This window comes from Rhinopithecus bieti, unplaced genomic scaffold (assembly GCF_001698545.2).
Source record: "Rhinopithecus bieti isolate Rb0 unplaced genomic scaffold, ASM169854v2 scaffold_18548, whole genome shotgun sequence".
In the NCBI taxonomy this organism is placed as follows: Eukaryota; Metazoa; Chordata; class Mammalia; order Primates; family Cercopithecidae; genus Rhinopithecus; species Rhinopithecus bieti.
Genome location: NW_016809526.1, coordinates 2693748 through 2707688, shown reverse-complemented (window position 1 = coordinate 2707688; position 13941 = coordinate 2693748). Strand labels below are relative to the sequence as shown.

Here is a 13941-nt window from a genome sequence, read left to right as displayed (position 1 = left end):
AGGCCCGGCAGGGCGCTGCGGACTGGGGACCCGGGCCCGGCGCGCCGCAGCTCCGCGCACAACCGCAGGCCGAGCAACAGCGCGGCCCCGAGTAGACACCGGCGCAGGGCGCCGCAGCCCCTCCCGGGAGGCCTCTCCCGGGCCATGGCGCTACCCTTGGGGTCCCGCGGGCCGCGCCTGGCCGGCAGCAGGGATGTAGCCCCGCAGGCCAGAGCGGCCAACTGTGGGAACTCCCCCGCGGGCCGGGGCGCGGGCTCAGACCCGCCTCCCTCCCTCCCGACCGAGGAAGCCTCGGCGTAACCTTATCCTGCCCTGCCGAGCGCGCCCCGCCGCTGGAAGGGTGGTGGGCCGAGCGCGGTAACAGGGCGCCCTCTCCGTCCCTCCGGAGGTGCCAGGGCCCGGTTGTGCAGGGTCCCTCAAGAGGTGCCCTCCGCCCTGGCCTCCAAAGCCTGACGGAGCTGAAAGATATAGGGCCAGAAAAAGCGCATTTCTAACGGGATCCCGGGCCATAGCTTCATTTTCTGATATTAGTGTTGTTGGAGAAACACAGGAGGAGGCTAGGTGAGCATACAAGGAACAGTCAAGCAGTTTGCACCATTAAGCACAATATAAAAATAAATAGCACTTAAGCCCGGGTTTACAACTTCTCTCTCTCTCTCAAGAAAGAAGGGATTGGGGAGAAGAGAATAGCACTCAATGCAGAATAATCAAATTAGAGTTATTCTATATCTAAATTCTGCCTGAAGCCAATTCGTACTTTCTTTCCGTGTTATGAAATGTGTGGGGTGAGCAAGGAGAGGGAAAAGCCAGCTAAGACATCTGACAGCGGGTGGGGGGTGGGGGTGGGGAGAGAACAGAAGTTACCATGGCATGATGTAAATCAAATTAATTTAGCTCCAAACACACACCTCCCTGCTGTCTCGCAGAAACACAGAGGGACAAATTTATCTTTCGGCAAAATGCTCCCCAGCTGGTATTTCCATCCCCACCTTGACCTTAATTAATCAGACTGAACTCTCACAGCCTGAAGTCCAGTGGTGGATGTTCCATTTTCAACTGTTAGTAGAATCCTTTCCCACAACCCAGTTGGGGTGGGTTTGGGTTTTAGGTTTGAGTTTGGGTTTAGAATTTTTTAAGCTGTGGTCACTTTTCTTTTTTTCCTTGCTTTACTCTTTCATTTTCCATGCTTCCATGGGAGACTGCGCCTGCGGACCTATTCTCTTCCCCCGTAACAGCCTACAGCATGGACAAGAGACAACAAATACGGAGCCATACCTCCCTGCTCCTTTGAATTTTGGGTATTTTCTGTAGGGAGGCCTCATCTCTAAAATCCTCTTCTCTTCCTGGCTTAAGAAAGACCCAATTTATTCCCTGCTAGTGAACAAAGCAGTTGGGCTGTTTCTCTACATTTAACAAAATATCTCCACCCAATCTAGTCCACCCCCTGGCCACACTGGGTCCTCAGGATCCTGAACGTTCCATTAGGGTTGACTTTTGCTTTTTTCTTAGATGAGTCCAGGGGATATTGCAGATGGATTCTATTTTAACAAATTTAAACAAGTACGAGTTTTTCCTTACACAAACTGAGAGCCAGCCTCACATCCTGTGACTATTTACTTGAACTGTGTTTGAACCAGGACCCTGCCATTCAAGCACTATGAGACTTTCAACAAAGTACTGGACCTCTCTGAGTTTCTGTTTTCCCATCAATAAGCAGACCTATATATATGGCAGGATTATAAATGTTACATAAAATATTATACATTTCATGCCCAAATAATACCTGGCTCACAGAAGGGTCTCAGTAGTACTTTTTTTTTATTTACCATTAAAGAAAATCCTGGATGTTGTCATGAAAAAGAAAAGGTAAGCATTGATTCCAAAGTGGGCAAAGATAAAGTATAAGGAAATTTACAAATAATTTATACAGTATTCTCAGGAATTCAGAGTACCCAATAATTTCAAGAAAATAACCATTAAGCATCAAGAAATGAACTCTGTTAATATGTATAAGAGTTTGTAGGGTGCTTGACAAACCTGGATTGGAAATGTCTGGTGTAGACTTTATTGGAAATTTTATTTTCTTTGCAGTCAACACAGTGCCGCTAACTAGAGAAGTAATCTTTTAAAGATCATGGTGCCACTAGGGTGTACCCTCTGCTCCTCTGTTGAGTTTCTCTCTGGGGGTGGGGGGAAGTATAAGCAGTATTTTATATTATTAAAATGGGGATATTTAATAAGACTCTGGGCTGGGGGTGGAGGATGGAGTGGGGGTGCATACAAAACAGTGTAGTTCTGGAAAAGAATGGGCAGGATGACCTCATATTTTCCTTTATCTCATTTCTACAGTTCTCTAATAAAATGTTTTCATTATGGAAAAAATTTCAAATCACATGGAATATTTAAATAGCCTTTTATCTTTTGCAGTTGTGTTTGTGTCTATGTGTTTATTACTAATAAAAAGGAACTGTTTATATGTATGTAGCATCAATTTTCTGGAAGAAATCTATTTTTAACTTCCACACAGTATTTTCCTGTGTTGTGGATGATAATGAATAGTAAAATGGGTCAGTCTGTGGGCTGAAGAGGCAAATCTAATGGATCACTGTTGTAGCTGACAAGCAAGCTTTCATTCACGACCTTTGCTTTTCTTATAGAGTTGAACTTGTCTCAGTCCTTTCTGGATGTGTCTCAAAAATGCAGATAATCATTAACCACTGTGTCATAGGTTGGTTAATTAAACAAGCAGGTCAGTAAACCACAATAGCAGCTTTCATCAGATCACAAATTACATCCTCCTAGAGGTTTTAGCCAGGAAAATGCATAAAACAGAACATTTCTAATCTCCTAAACAACATGCATTTCAACTTGGACACCTGCTGTAGTGCAGTGATTCTCAACCAGGGTTGGTTTTGCTCCCCAGGGGACATTTGGCAATGTCTGAAGACGTTTTTGGTTATTACCACTAGGGGACGCTACTGGCATCTAATGGGTACCTATTAACCAGGGATGAGGCTAAGCATCTTCCAATGCAAAATATAGCCTTCCACAACAAATACTTGTCCAGCCCAGAAAGTCAGGAAAGCGGAATTTGAGAAAACCTGCTGTAACTCTAGATGCTAATGTGGCCATTTTAAATTATAGACTGTCCAAAGAGAAAACAGAGCCGACAGTATCCTCACCTCCATCAAATGGTTATTTATATCTCACAATGTGACATACCCAGTGTGTTGGTCCTTTTTTTGTGTCACTATAAAGAAATAACTGAGGCTGAGTAACTTATAACAAAAAGGTTTAATTGGCTCTTGGTTCTGCATGCTGTACATGAGGCATAGTGCCAGCATCTGCTTTTGGTGAGGCCTCAGGAAGTTTACAGTCATGGCAGAAGGCAAAGGGTGAGTCAGTGCATCACGTGGTGAGAATGGGAGCAAGAGAGAAAGGAAGGAGCTGCCAGCCTCTTTTAGACAATCAAATCTCCCATGAACTAATAGAGCAAGAACTCACTTATCACAAAGAGGGGATGGTGCTAAGCCATTTGTCAGATCCACCCCCATGATCCAATATTTCCCACTAGGCCCCACCTCCAACAATGGAGGTCACATTTCAACATAAGATTTGGAGGAGACAAACATTCAAACCATATCACCTGGTCTGAATTAAAGTAATCAAATTTACGAAAGAATGAAGTTAGAATGTCTGGCATCAACATCCCCCATCTCCTCATCACCTTTTCTCTATGTACATGCTCACTGTGGAAAATATACACAAGCAAAATAAGATACCAACATTCATAACATGATTCAGATATAGCTATCCTACACATGTAGATGGTTTTAAAAAATGAAATCGTATTATACATATTTCTTTATAATGTGCTTTTGTAACATAATATGTTATATCGTTTATGTATTAAATAATATGTTGTTTGAAATTTGCTTAACAACAATCTAGTGGGGAGATGGGAGAGAAGTGGGAGTGTAAATGAAGCAAGAATGACTGTGAGTTGATCATTGTTGTAGCTAGATGATGGGTTCACAGCTCTTTATTTTTGAGCATATTTGAAATTTTCCATAAGGAAAACGTCCTTAAATAGTAACCTGTTAACTACAACATGTACCATATTAATCATTCTTCCATTGTTGAACAATTGGATAATTACCAGTTTTTCATTTTTATAAACAATGCTGTGATGGACATCTTTATAAATGATCTGATGGAGCAGATGTGCAGTGTGAGAGAAAGAAAGAAGTCAAGAATGATTCCGAGGTTTTTCCTGAGTAACTGGAAGAATGAAATTGCTGTTAGCTGAGAAGGGAAAAACTCAACTAAGAACAATTAGAGTCGAAAATCCAGTATGATTTTGGTAGTCCCGTTAAATTTGAGAAACCTACTGGACATCCAAATGGAGATGTGACATAGGCAGTTGGATGTAAAAGACTGAAATTCAGGGGAGTGGTGAGGGCTGGAAATAGAAAATTGGATCGTCAGCATACAGGTGTGAAATATCTGAAGGCTTAATTCTGGGGTTCACCAGTTTAAAGTCAGGAAGATGAGGATCCAACAAAGGGTACTGAGACAGATAAGCAGTAAGGTAAGAGAATGTGGTGTTCCAGAATCCAAATGAAGAAAGTGTTTCTAGAAGTAACAGACTGAGAGGTCTAATAAGATGTGGACTGGAAACTGACTGTGAGATTTGGTAACACAATGCCTTGTTTATGATGTCTTCCCCAACTAGAATGTAAGCTCCACGAGGTCAGGAACTTTGTTTCCATTGATTATTGCTATAATCCTGGTGCCTAGAACAGTATCTGGCATGTAGTGTATGCTTGATAAATAGTTGTTGAATTGAAGAGTGAGGAATGAATCAAGTCTGCGTGCATTCATAGTTATTTTGTCACATTAAATTCTTAAAAGTAGAATGCTACATGAAGGCAAAATCGTAAGTCTTTCAGTGTGAAATGCTATCATTAATTTTTAAGTCCACCAAAAAAGGCTGTTTTAATCCCATTTAAAGCCATCAAATATTCCTTTGTTATTATTGGGAAACCTCAAAGGATAGCCTTGAGCCAGCCCCTAACAGAAGGATGAACTAAGCAAAGTTTATTTTTAGTTCCCTCTTATTCTCCTGTTGCTACACTTGAACCCATTCTTCAACTCCCCTCAAATGCCAAACCCAAGCCACATCCCAGATAGGATTTGTGTTCACTGGACTGTCAATTAGTTTTCTCCTCTCCACCCTAAAGATGTAGCTAAATATTAAGATACTAGCTCAGGCCGAGCATGGTGGCTCAAGCCTGTAATCCCAATACTTTGGGAGGCTGAAGTGAGTGCATTGCTTGAGCTCAGCAGTTCGAGACCACCTTGGGCAACATGGTGAAACCCCATCTCGACCAAAAATATAAAAAAATTAGCCAAGCATGTTGGTGTGTTCCCACAGTCCCAGCTACTCGAAAGGCTGACTAAGGTAGGAGGATTGCTTGAGCCTGGGAGGTTCAGGCTTCAGTGAGCTGAGATCATGCCACTGCATTCCAGCCTGCGTGATGATGGAGCCGGTCCCTGTCTCAGATAGATAGATAGATAGATAGATAGATAGATAGATAGATAGATAGATAGATAAAGATACCAACTCACCATGACTTAGGACCCTAACAGAAACATCTGTGTTCAAAAAGAACCCATCAAGATGAAAGCTTTCAAGACCTAGAAGAACAAAGTTATAATAGAATGACAGACATTGGAACTGCTATTTGAGGCTGGGAGCCCTGCCTAAAATCACACCACTGCCTATACCACAACCAAATAAGGCTGGCTCTGGGCTGGTCTTATGGAAAATGCCTGGGGAATGTCTTAACGCCCAGACCTGGCAGGGAAAGAGAGCACAAGGCTTCCCTGACACTTTTAGCTCCCCTCACACTGTATTCTCCCATTCTTACTGTAAAATTTGCAGACTTGTTTTATCCTTCCTCTACCAGGGATGTTTCTCAGGCATTGGGATGGGGGTCTTAATCACTTCTGCACAACCAGCAATACCTTGCATGGGGTAGTCCTTAATCATGTCTCTGGAATTGTTAACAGACAACAGACATTGCACCCCAATTCTGCTGGAGTCAGACTCAAGATACCACAGTTCTTGTTACTAATCCATCCTAACCTAAAAAGAGTCATAGTCAACCCCGTATTGGCTGCCTCACAAATAATAATACCTCCAACCTGGTACCTTTTTGTTTCCCTGAAGGAACTTGGAAAGAATCAGGCAATGCATCACATAAGCCATTGGAGGACAAAGAACTAAGGTCAAAGATGTGGGTGTGGGGAGAACAGTGCATGGACAGGGTGAACACTGCAGTGGTGGCTCTGAGGGAACCCTAGGCTATGGAGCCCTTGGGCAGGAAGTTCTGATGAAAGACGCAACACACACACACAGACACACATACCCACTTTCTTGGATGTGTTCGGAAAACACATCTGAGGCATTGTTAGAGAGGTTTCGTCACAAACATTAGCCCCCACAATGAGACATTCCTGGATTCTATGACAATGAAAGGGCTTAGATTAAGAATGATCAAAACATCGCCTTTTTCATAGGACCACCTATACAGTGTGGACCCTCCTGCACCTTCCACTCATCTCAGCATTATGACACATGCCAGAAATAGTCTCCCAGCTACAGATCACTTTGAAGTCAAAAACAATCCTGGTTAAAACTTTCCCAAAGTCGAGGGCTTTTAAAAAAAACCTTTTAAGGTCAGAAATGATTACCAGGGAACTGACAGGATAAAGTGAGACACAGCATGCTTAAAGGCAAATATCTCAGGGCTGTGTCATTTCAACTCAGCTTGTGAATATATTAAAAATCCTGAGGTCAAAAGCCATGTTTCTTTCTCATCACATTACTGCTTTTGCCTTGGGGAAAGGCTAAGAACTGTATTATTTTCAGATCATAATACGGAGGCCCTCACACTTACGTGTACATGAGAATCTCCCAGGGAGTTATTAAAAGGCAGGCTCAAAAGCCCCACCTCCAGAGAGTTTTAAGTCAGTGGTGACTCCCCCAGAGCTAAGCTACAGGTGGTCCACGATCAAACTTCTAGAAACCCTGGCACACTGGCTCCCACCGTGGTGACGGTTGAGGGTGGGGGGCAATATGTAGGGAGCAGTTTATTACAAGGTATCCTTGTACCCATGGGTGCAAATGTTCTCCCTCAAATCTTTAAGCACAGTTACTAGCAAAGTTTCAGGCCTTAACAAGGGGCCTTCACATTCAAAAGTGCAGGAGCCCCCTTGGCAGCCCTTCTGTTCTCCCCCCAGCACCTCACTGGGAAGTGAAGGGAGTGCAAAAGAAACTTTCCTTCCTTCCTTCTTTTCCTCCCTCTTTTCCTCCCTCCCTCTCCCCCTTCTTCATTTCTTCCTTCCTTCATTCCCCTATTTGCTCTGGGAATTTCCCAAAGCTGCAGAGTGAAAGGAAACAGTTGTGATTACCCATAGGTACCTTGTACGGTGAGAGCCTGTCCCTTGATTATTCTGATGAGGTAGTAGCACCCAGAAATCTTCAGTGCCCTAGCTGGGATGCAATGCTCATCAGCTCACAAGTTACCCTTACCCTCTGTGCTTTGTTCCCTCATCTTTAAAATGAGAATAATAATAACAGTAATAATAGTAACTTCCTCATAGGGTATTGAGGTTTTGTCATGAGATGGTTAAATGAGCTAACAGATTTAAAGCACCGGGTACATGGTACTATCATATATAATTTGTTATTGTTGCCATTCACTATAAATCATAAAGGACATTTGTTTTAGATTTGCACCAATTTATGTTCCTTTTTCTCTTGCCTTCAGGTTGAATTGTTTGGGGCTTGGGCTCACTGGATCTCAACTCAACTGAAATAAGAGGAGAAATGGAGCTGGGCACCATGGTGTGTGCCTGTGGTCCTAGCTATTCAGGAGGCTGAGGTGGGAGGATTGCTTGAGTCCAGAAATTGGAGGCCAGTCTGGACAACATAGCGAAATCCCTCTCTCAATTACAAAAAGAGAGCGAGAGAGAAGAGAAATGGAAACCAGAGCTATGCTGCTGTTGTTACTAGCAAACCCCTAGTCTTTTTCCTTGGAGTCATCACATGCCAGGGAGTATCTCACTAAGGTTTCTATTAGTTCTAGAAAAGCACATTGATCCAATTTAACTAGTGAATCCTTTCCTTTTCCCTTTTGACCTGTGCTATTCTAAAACAGCTCTTTTCTTCCTTTCATCTCTGCTTTCTGTGGGGTTTGTATGCCATGTAACTACACCACTTTTCTCTCCTTCACCTTTCTCTTCCTGTTTTCTCTGCACACTTCACACTTCATTTCTCTTCAAAGCGTGCCCTTGGTACTGTTCCAGCTTTATCACCTGATTCCTTATCACTGGCCCCTTGGAATAGCCTAAGCCCTGATCATTTGTGAGTTGGCACCATCAGTATTCGATACAAATCCAATTACAGAGCACACTTCACCCCATCCCTCCTTCAAGAATGTTTCTAGTGTTAAAGACAAGAGTAGCTTCCTCCCCAGAGAGCAGAAGGCCAGAGGCTACCCTGCCTCTCCCACCCCAGTGACTCAGGTGGTTGCTCAGAGAGGGAGGCAAATGCTGTCTGCAAGAATGTTGCTGTTGCTAAGAGAGAAGGACAGAGAACTAGTTCCCTATCACAAAGGGCAGCCAGGAGAAAAGCCCCTGTAGGATGGATGACAAAGAAGAGTGGGGAAGAGTCTGTGTCTTGCTATTTTACTGCTGGCGTGTGCACATTAGCTGCTTCAACCACCGACTATGAGATCACTGGTAAGGTTTTTAATAGCAGCAGTCCTTATTTTAATGTCTTTGTGGTTTTTAAATTCTGCCTTAATGTGGGGAAAGAGTATGTAAAATTCAGGAAACAAGTTCCCATTATTGCTATAACTTTGGCCCCACCAGGTATCAAAGCACGTAGCTGCCTCTGCAGTGACTGTTTACCAGCCTAAGTCCCACAGCAGATGCAGGGTGGGATGTGGATGGTGAATTATTAATTTTTGCCTCCCTGCTGGTACCAGTCTCTGGCACAGAGAGAAGTTCAGTGAATAGAGGATGCAACAGAGGATGTCAAGAAATCCACAATGCTGAACTTGGTGTATGTGGACCTGACTTTCAGGTGCCCTCATTCATTGTACCCCAGCACCAGCTGTGCTTGCCTGCCTCTGAAACTTGTCACTCCCTCTGCCTGAAAAGAACGCTATGAGCCCTCCCATGGAAATGGGATGGTTCTAGGTAGGTCTGGAAAAGGGCAGGCTGAGGAGTTTGAATTGCATTAAATAGGCCATGGGGAGTCACTGATGGTTTTTGAGCAGAAGACATTGGCATAATTTGAAGTAGGACCTCATTAAGATCTGCATGAACTCCAAGAATGCAAGTTGTGGTACTCCCCAGGCCCCCACCTTATATTCTTCAAAATAAAACAGTACCAAACTGTAAAACATAAAACATCAGATATGTTGACATTGAAAAAGCTTGATTCTAGACCTTCTGAAGCCAATAAGAACTTTTTCCAGGCCTTTCTCTGTTTCTTACCAACAAAGACTGAAATGAGTCTCTTTCTTTACCATAGAACATTCTCCCAGAAACTTATAGAATTTTATAAGTTTCGAACATAGAGATTTAACAAAATAAAGTGGCCATTGCCCAACTGTGCATTTTCTTTACACAAAATTAGATAATGATGTAATATAATTATTTCAGAATAAATCCTCTCACTTTTTGCTGCAGCCTCACAGAATGCACCAAGAATAGCCTCATAGCAATGTTATAATGTACATCTAAAGTGTCTTTCTTGAAGCACTTAAAAGCTACACTGATGAAATTTCAAGGGAATCTTGATTTCACACATTTGATACATTAGATTAGAGCCTTCCTAAGTTTGGTGGATGATAATGAAAATTGTTTACAAGCCACATCATCATACTCCAGCACTCGTTTTCAGCATAATGGGGGATGTGGTGAGCATTAAGCATTACAATATGACCAGTTAAATCCTTCAGGTTGCCTAATTCTGGATTAACAGCAAAAGGGTGTTGACTTCACAGGGGTCCTCCAGCGCTGAGCATTTTTAACAAATTAAATGTGAAAAGGAGATACCTAAACTTTCATTGATAAGAAATAAAAATGAAAGCTAAATCCATAACCCGTCACAATCAAATCTCTTTAAAACATAGAAACCCTCTTTAACACAAAGGTCTTTATCTTTTTGACCATAATGCTTTAATGAAGTACAATTATTTCTATGTAGTCTGCCTCAAATCCCACATTAAACAAAGGGGAAAAGTTTCATTATGTTTCAGGCTTTAACAACCCAGGATAAACTGACTGCGTTTGTCTATTATTCATCACCATTGTTAGAACTTAAGTCTTTGTTACTGATGGGTAAAACTTAGCTGGGCAGATCAATAGAATTAGTTCTCCCCTCAGACAATAAGAAGTATGAAGATAATAACTAGCAATGACTTAAAAAAAATTTCTGCCTTTCATTAGCAGTTCATGTTCCAGGAAAGGCTTTCTGAGCTGCTGAACAAAAGATTGCTTCCAAGGTTCAACAGCTTCACGTATCAGAGAAATTTTCTGCAACTCTGAAACCTATAAATGTCTGGCCAAAAAAAAAAAAATATATATATACATATACACACACACACACTATGCACAGTCCACTCTTAAAACCATAAGGAAGCCTTTATAACTAAGGTGATCAATGTTAAACTCTGCATTACTATATTGAAGGCCATCAACAGCCATAAGGTCAGAATAGAAAGTAGAAAGTACACACTAAACAAAATGCTTCAGCAAGAAAAACAGCTTTGCTCTTAGAAGACAGACTTCTCTGACTGGCTTTGCACTTTGGCCCCACATGCTTTCTTTGGAAAATACTTGTCATGAAATTTTATGATCTGCTAAAAAAACAAAACAAAACAAAACAGTGTAAAAATATTCCTTCTCACCTACCTCACAAGGATGTTGGGAAGATTAAAATTAGACAGTTGTGAAAGTTTCTAATTCTCCTAGGAAAGCCTGCAGAAATGCTTTGTGGATAAACCCCTTTGTTGCAAGCTTAAAATAGTCGTAATGAACCCATCTCAGCCTTCTCCCATTAAAAGCCCAGGATTATGCTGATCAAGCAGTCATTTCCCTTGTCTCTGAATAGCTCTTTTAAATCATTCCACTCATAGCCCCAAAATATTTAATACATGACTGACAAAAAGGAAAAAATAAAACAAAACCACATAGTTTCTACAAACCCTTCCTGGGTTATCCGACAGAGAAATCTCAGCAGCGTTGCCTTGTCTAGGATTGAAAGTATTCCCTTGTGACTCCCTCACATCCTTTCTTCTAAATACATTTTCCTTTGTCTCCTTCCAAATATGAGAACTAGAAAATGCATTGCCTACTCTTCATATACCCATTTTACATTTGTACATGTCAGTATTTTCTACTTTTTCACATAAGCCTTAATGGGTATAGGCATGGCTCACCCTCAACAAAACGTATCTTCCTATACCTCGGTGCTCAGCACACCACCACCCCTTGGAAACAAACTCTTCTGACTTGAGCAAAGACCCAATATATGTAGATTTCCCAAACATTTCCACCTTTTACTGCAACAACCCTCCTCATCTCCAATTCTACATTATCAAAGCCAACTCTCAGCTGAGACCTGCAACACATTCACATTAAGTTGTAAACCCACTGGTGTCTGCTTGAAGAGCTGTGCCTTCTCAGGCATTGTTCCTTTTATGCATCTCCTTCAGACTCTGACACACCGTCCCTCTCCATGCTTCATGTATGACGGGTCTTCAAAAGTTCATAAAAGTGCCTATTATTAAAAGTTATGCATAAATTTCAAAAGTTTCTTTCACCAAAATCAACTCGTACTGACTTGTTATAACATGACTGAACAGGATCTAGTTTGAGGCACTAAGAAGGATAAGACATCAGTCTAAACAAGCCCTGATCAAAGCAACACAAATTCTGCTAAAGCTGGAGCAAGAACAAAAGTCAAATTTACAGTGAAGTTTGGGCAAAAGAATGGTGAAATCATGGATGCTTTTTGAAAAGTTGATGGGCACAATGCCCCAGAGAAATCAGCAGTTTATAAATGGATAACTCTTTTGAAGAAGGGATGAAACGATGTTGAAGATGAAGCCCAGAGCACCAGACCATCCAGATCAATTATGAGGAAAAAATTAATCTCGTTCATGCCCTAATTGAGGACAGACGATTAATAGCACAAACAGTAGCCAACACCATAGACATCTCAAAATTGATCTGACTTACAGAATTCTGAATGAAAAATTAAAGTTGAGCAAACTTTCCACTTGATGGGTGTCAAAACAGTTGTGTCCAGATCAGCTGCAGAGATGGGCAGAACTTTCAACGGCAATTTTAAACAAGTGGGCTCAAGATCCTGAAGCATTTCTTTGGAGAATTGTAACAGGAGATGAAACACACTTTTATCAGTGTGATCCTGAAGACAAAGCACAACCAAAGCAATGGCTACCCGGGGGTGGCCGTGGTCCAGTCAAAGCAAAAGTGGACCAGTCAAGAGCAAAGGCCATGGCAATGGTTTTCGGGATGCTCAAGGCATTTTCTAGTGGGCCAGAGAATGATAATATCTACTTATGATGAAAGTGTTTTGAAAAAGCCAAAGGTTTAGCAGAAAAATGCCAGGGAAAATGTCACTAGAGTGTCATTTTCCTCCATGACCATGCTCCCACTTATTCCTCTCATCAAACAAGGGCTATTTTGCAGAGTTTTGATGAGAAATCATTAGGCATCCACCTTAGACTTAGGAGTACGATGTAGCTCCTTATGACTTATTTCTGTTTCCTGATCTTCAAAAAAATGTATAAAATGCACCCATTTTTTCTCAGTTAATAATGTAAAATAGACTGCGTTGACATGGGTAAATTCCCAGGGCCCTCAGTTCTCTAGGGCTGAACTAAATGGCTGTATCGTGATTTACAAAGGTGTCTTGAACTTGACGAAACTTCTGATGACAAATAAAGTTTATATTTTCTATATTTTAATTTTGTTTTCCATGAACTTTTGAAGTCTCCTTGTATATTCTCTCCTACAACCTACCCCCAGTGAGAAGAATGGAGAGGAAATTCTCTTCCTATTAAAAGTCACTACATATAACAGATAAAATTTCAGGTGAAATTTTAGGGCAGTAAAGTCAAGAAACAGAGGATATTCTGAGTACCCCGAAGTCACTGGGCTTGGGTGCTTTTTAGTCTGCCTGCAGGCTAACCTGGCCCTGATTACAGGGCTGCATGGTTCCAAGGCACTGAGAACTGAATGGTGGTGATGGTTCCTCTGGCACCTGATTATTTGTACCTCCCACCCCCTTTGCTAAACCTTCTCCTCCCTCAATGTTTTCCTTCTCAGAACACAGCAGCTTCATTCATCCAGATGCTCAGACCAAAAGCCTTGGAGTCAGCTTTACCTCCTTTTTTAATTTTCACATCCCACATCTAATCCATTAGCAAATTCTATAATTCCAACCTTCAAAATACATGCTGAATACAGCCACTTCTTGTCCTCTCTGCCACTTTAGGCCAACCCACTCTCCTCTTTCTGCTGGACTATTGCAATGGCCGCCTCACTGTTTTCTCTCTTTTCATTTTCTTGCCCCATCTTCAATTAGTTATCTACACAGCTGCCAGAATAATGATATCATGTCATTTCTTTATCCTCAACTCTCCAACAGCCACCCATTGTGCTTAGTACACAATCCAAAAGCCTTACCATGGCCCCAAATCTTGCAGGATCTGACCTGGGTCTACCTCTCTGACCCAATCTTCTCCCACTTCCTTCTTGCTCATTGCACCCAGTTGTACTGGCCTCCTCGCTGTTACTTGTACATGCCAAACATACTCATGCTCTTAGAGC

The 13941-nt window shown here is 41.9% G+C and overlaps 1 protein-coding gene across 1 annotated transcript in view; it reads right to left on the bottom strand.

Moving 5' to 3' along the window:
* METTL24 (methyltransferase like 24) overlaps positions 1–238 on the bottom strand; it is a 113282-nt gene extending 113044 nt beyond the window's left edge. The window contains exon 1 of the mRNA XM_017889624.1: positions 31–238. Within this exon, the coding sequence (XP_017745113.1) occupies positions 31–146 (116 nt within the window). The 5' untranslated portion in view covers positions 147–238. The remainder of the gene's footprint in view (positions 1–30) is intronic.
* Between the last annotated feature and the right edge of the window lie 13703 nt (positions 239–13941).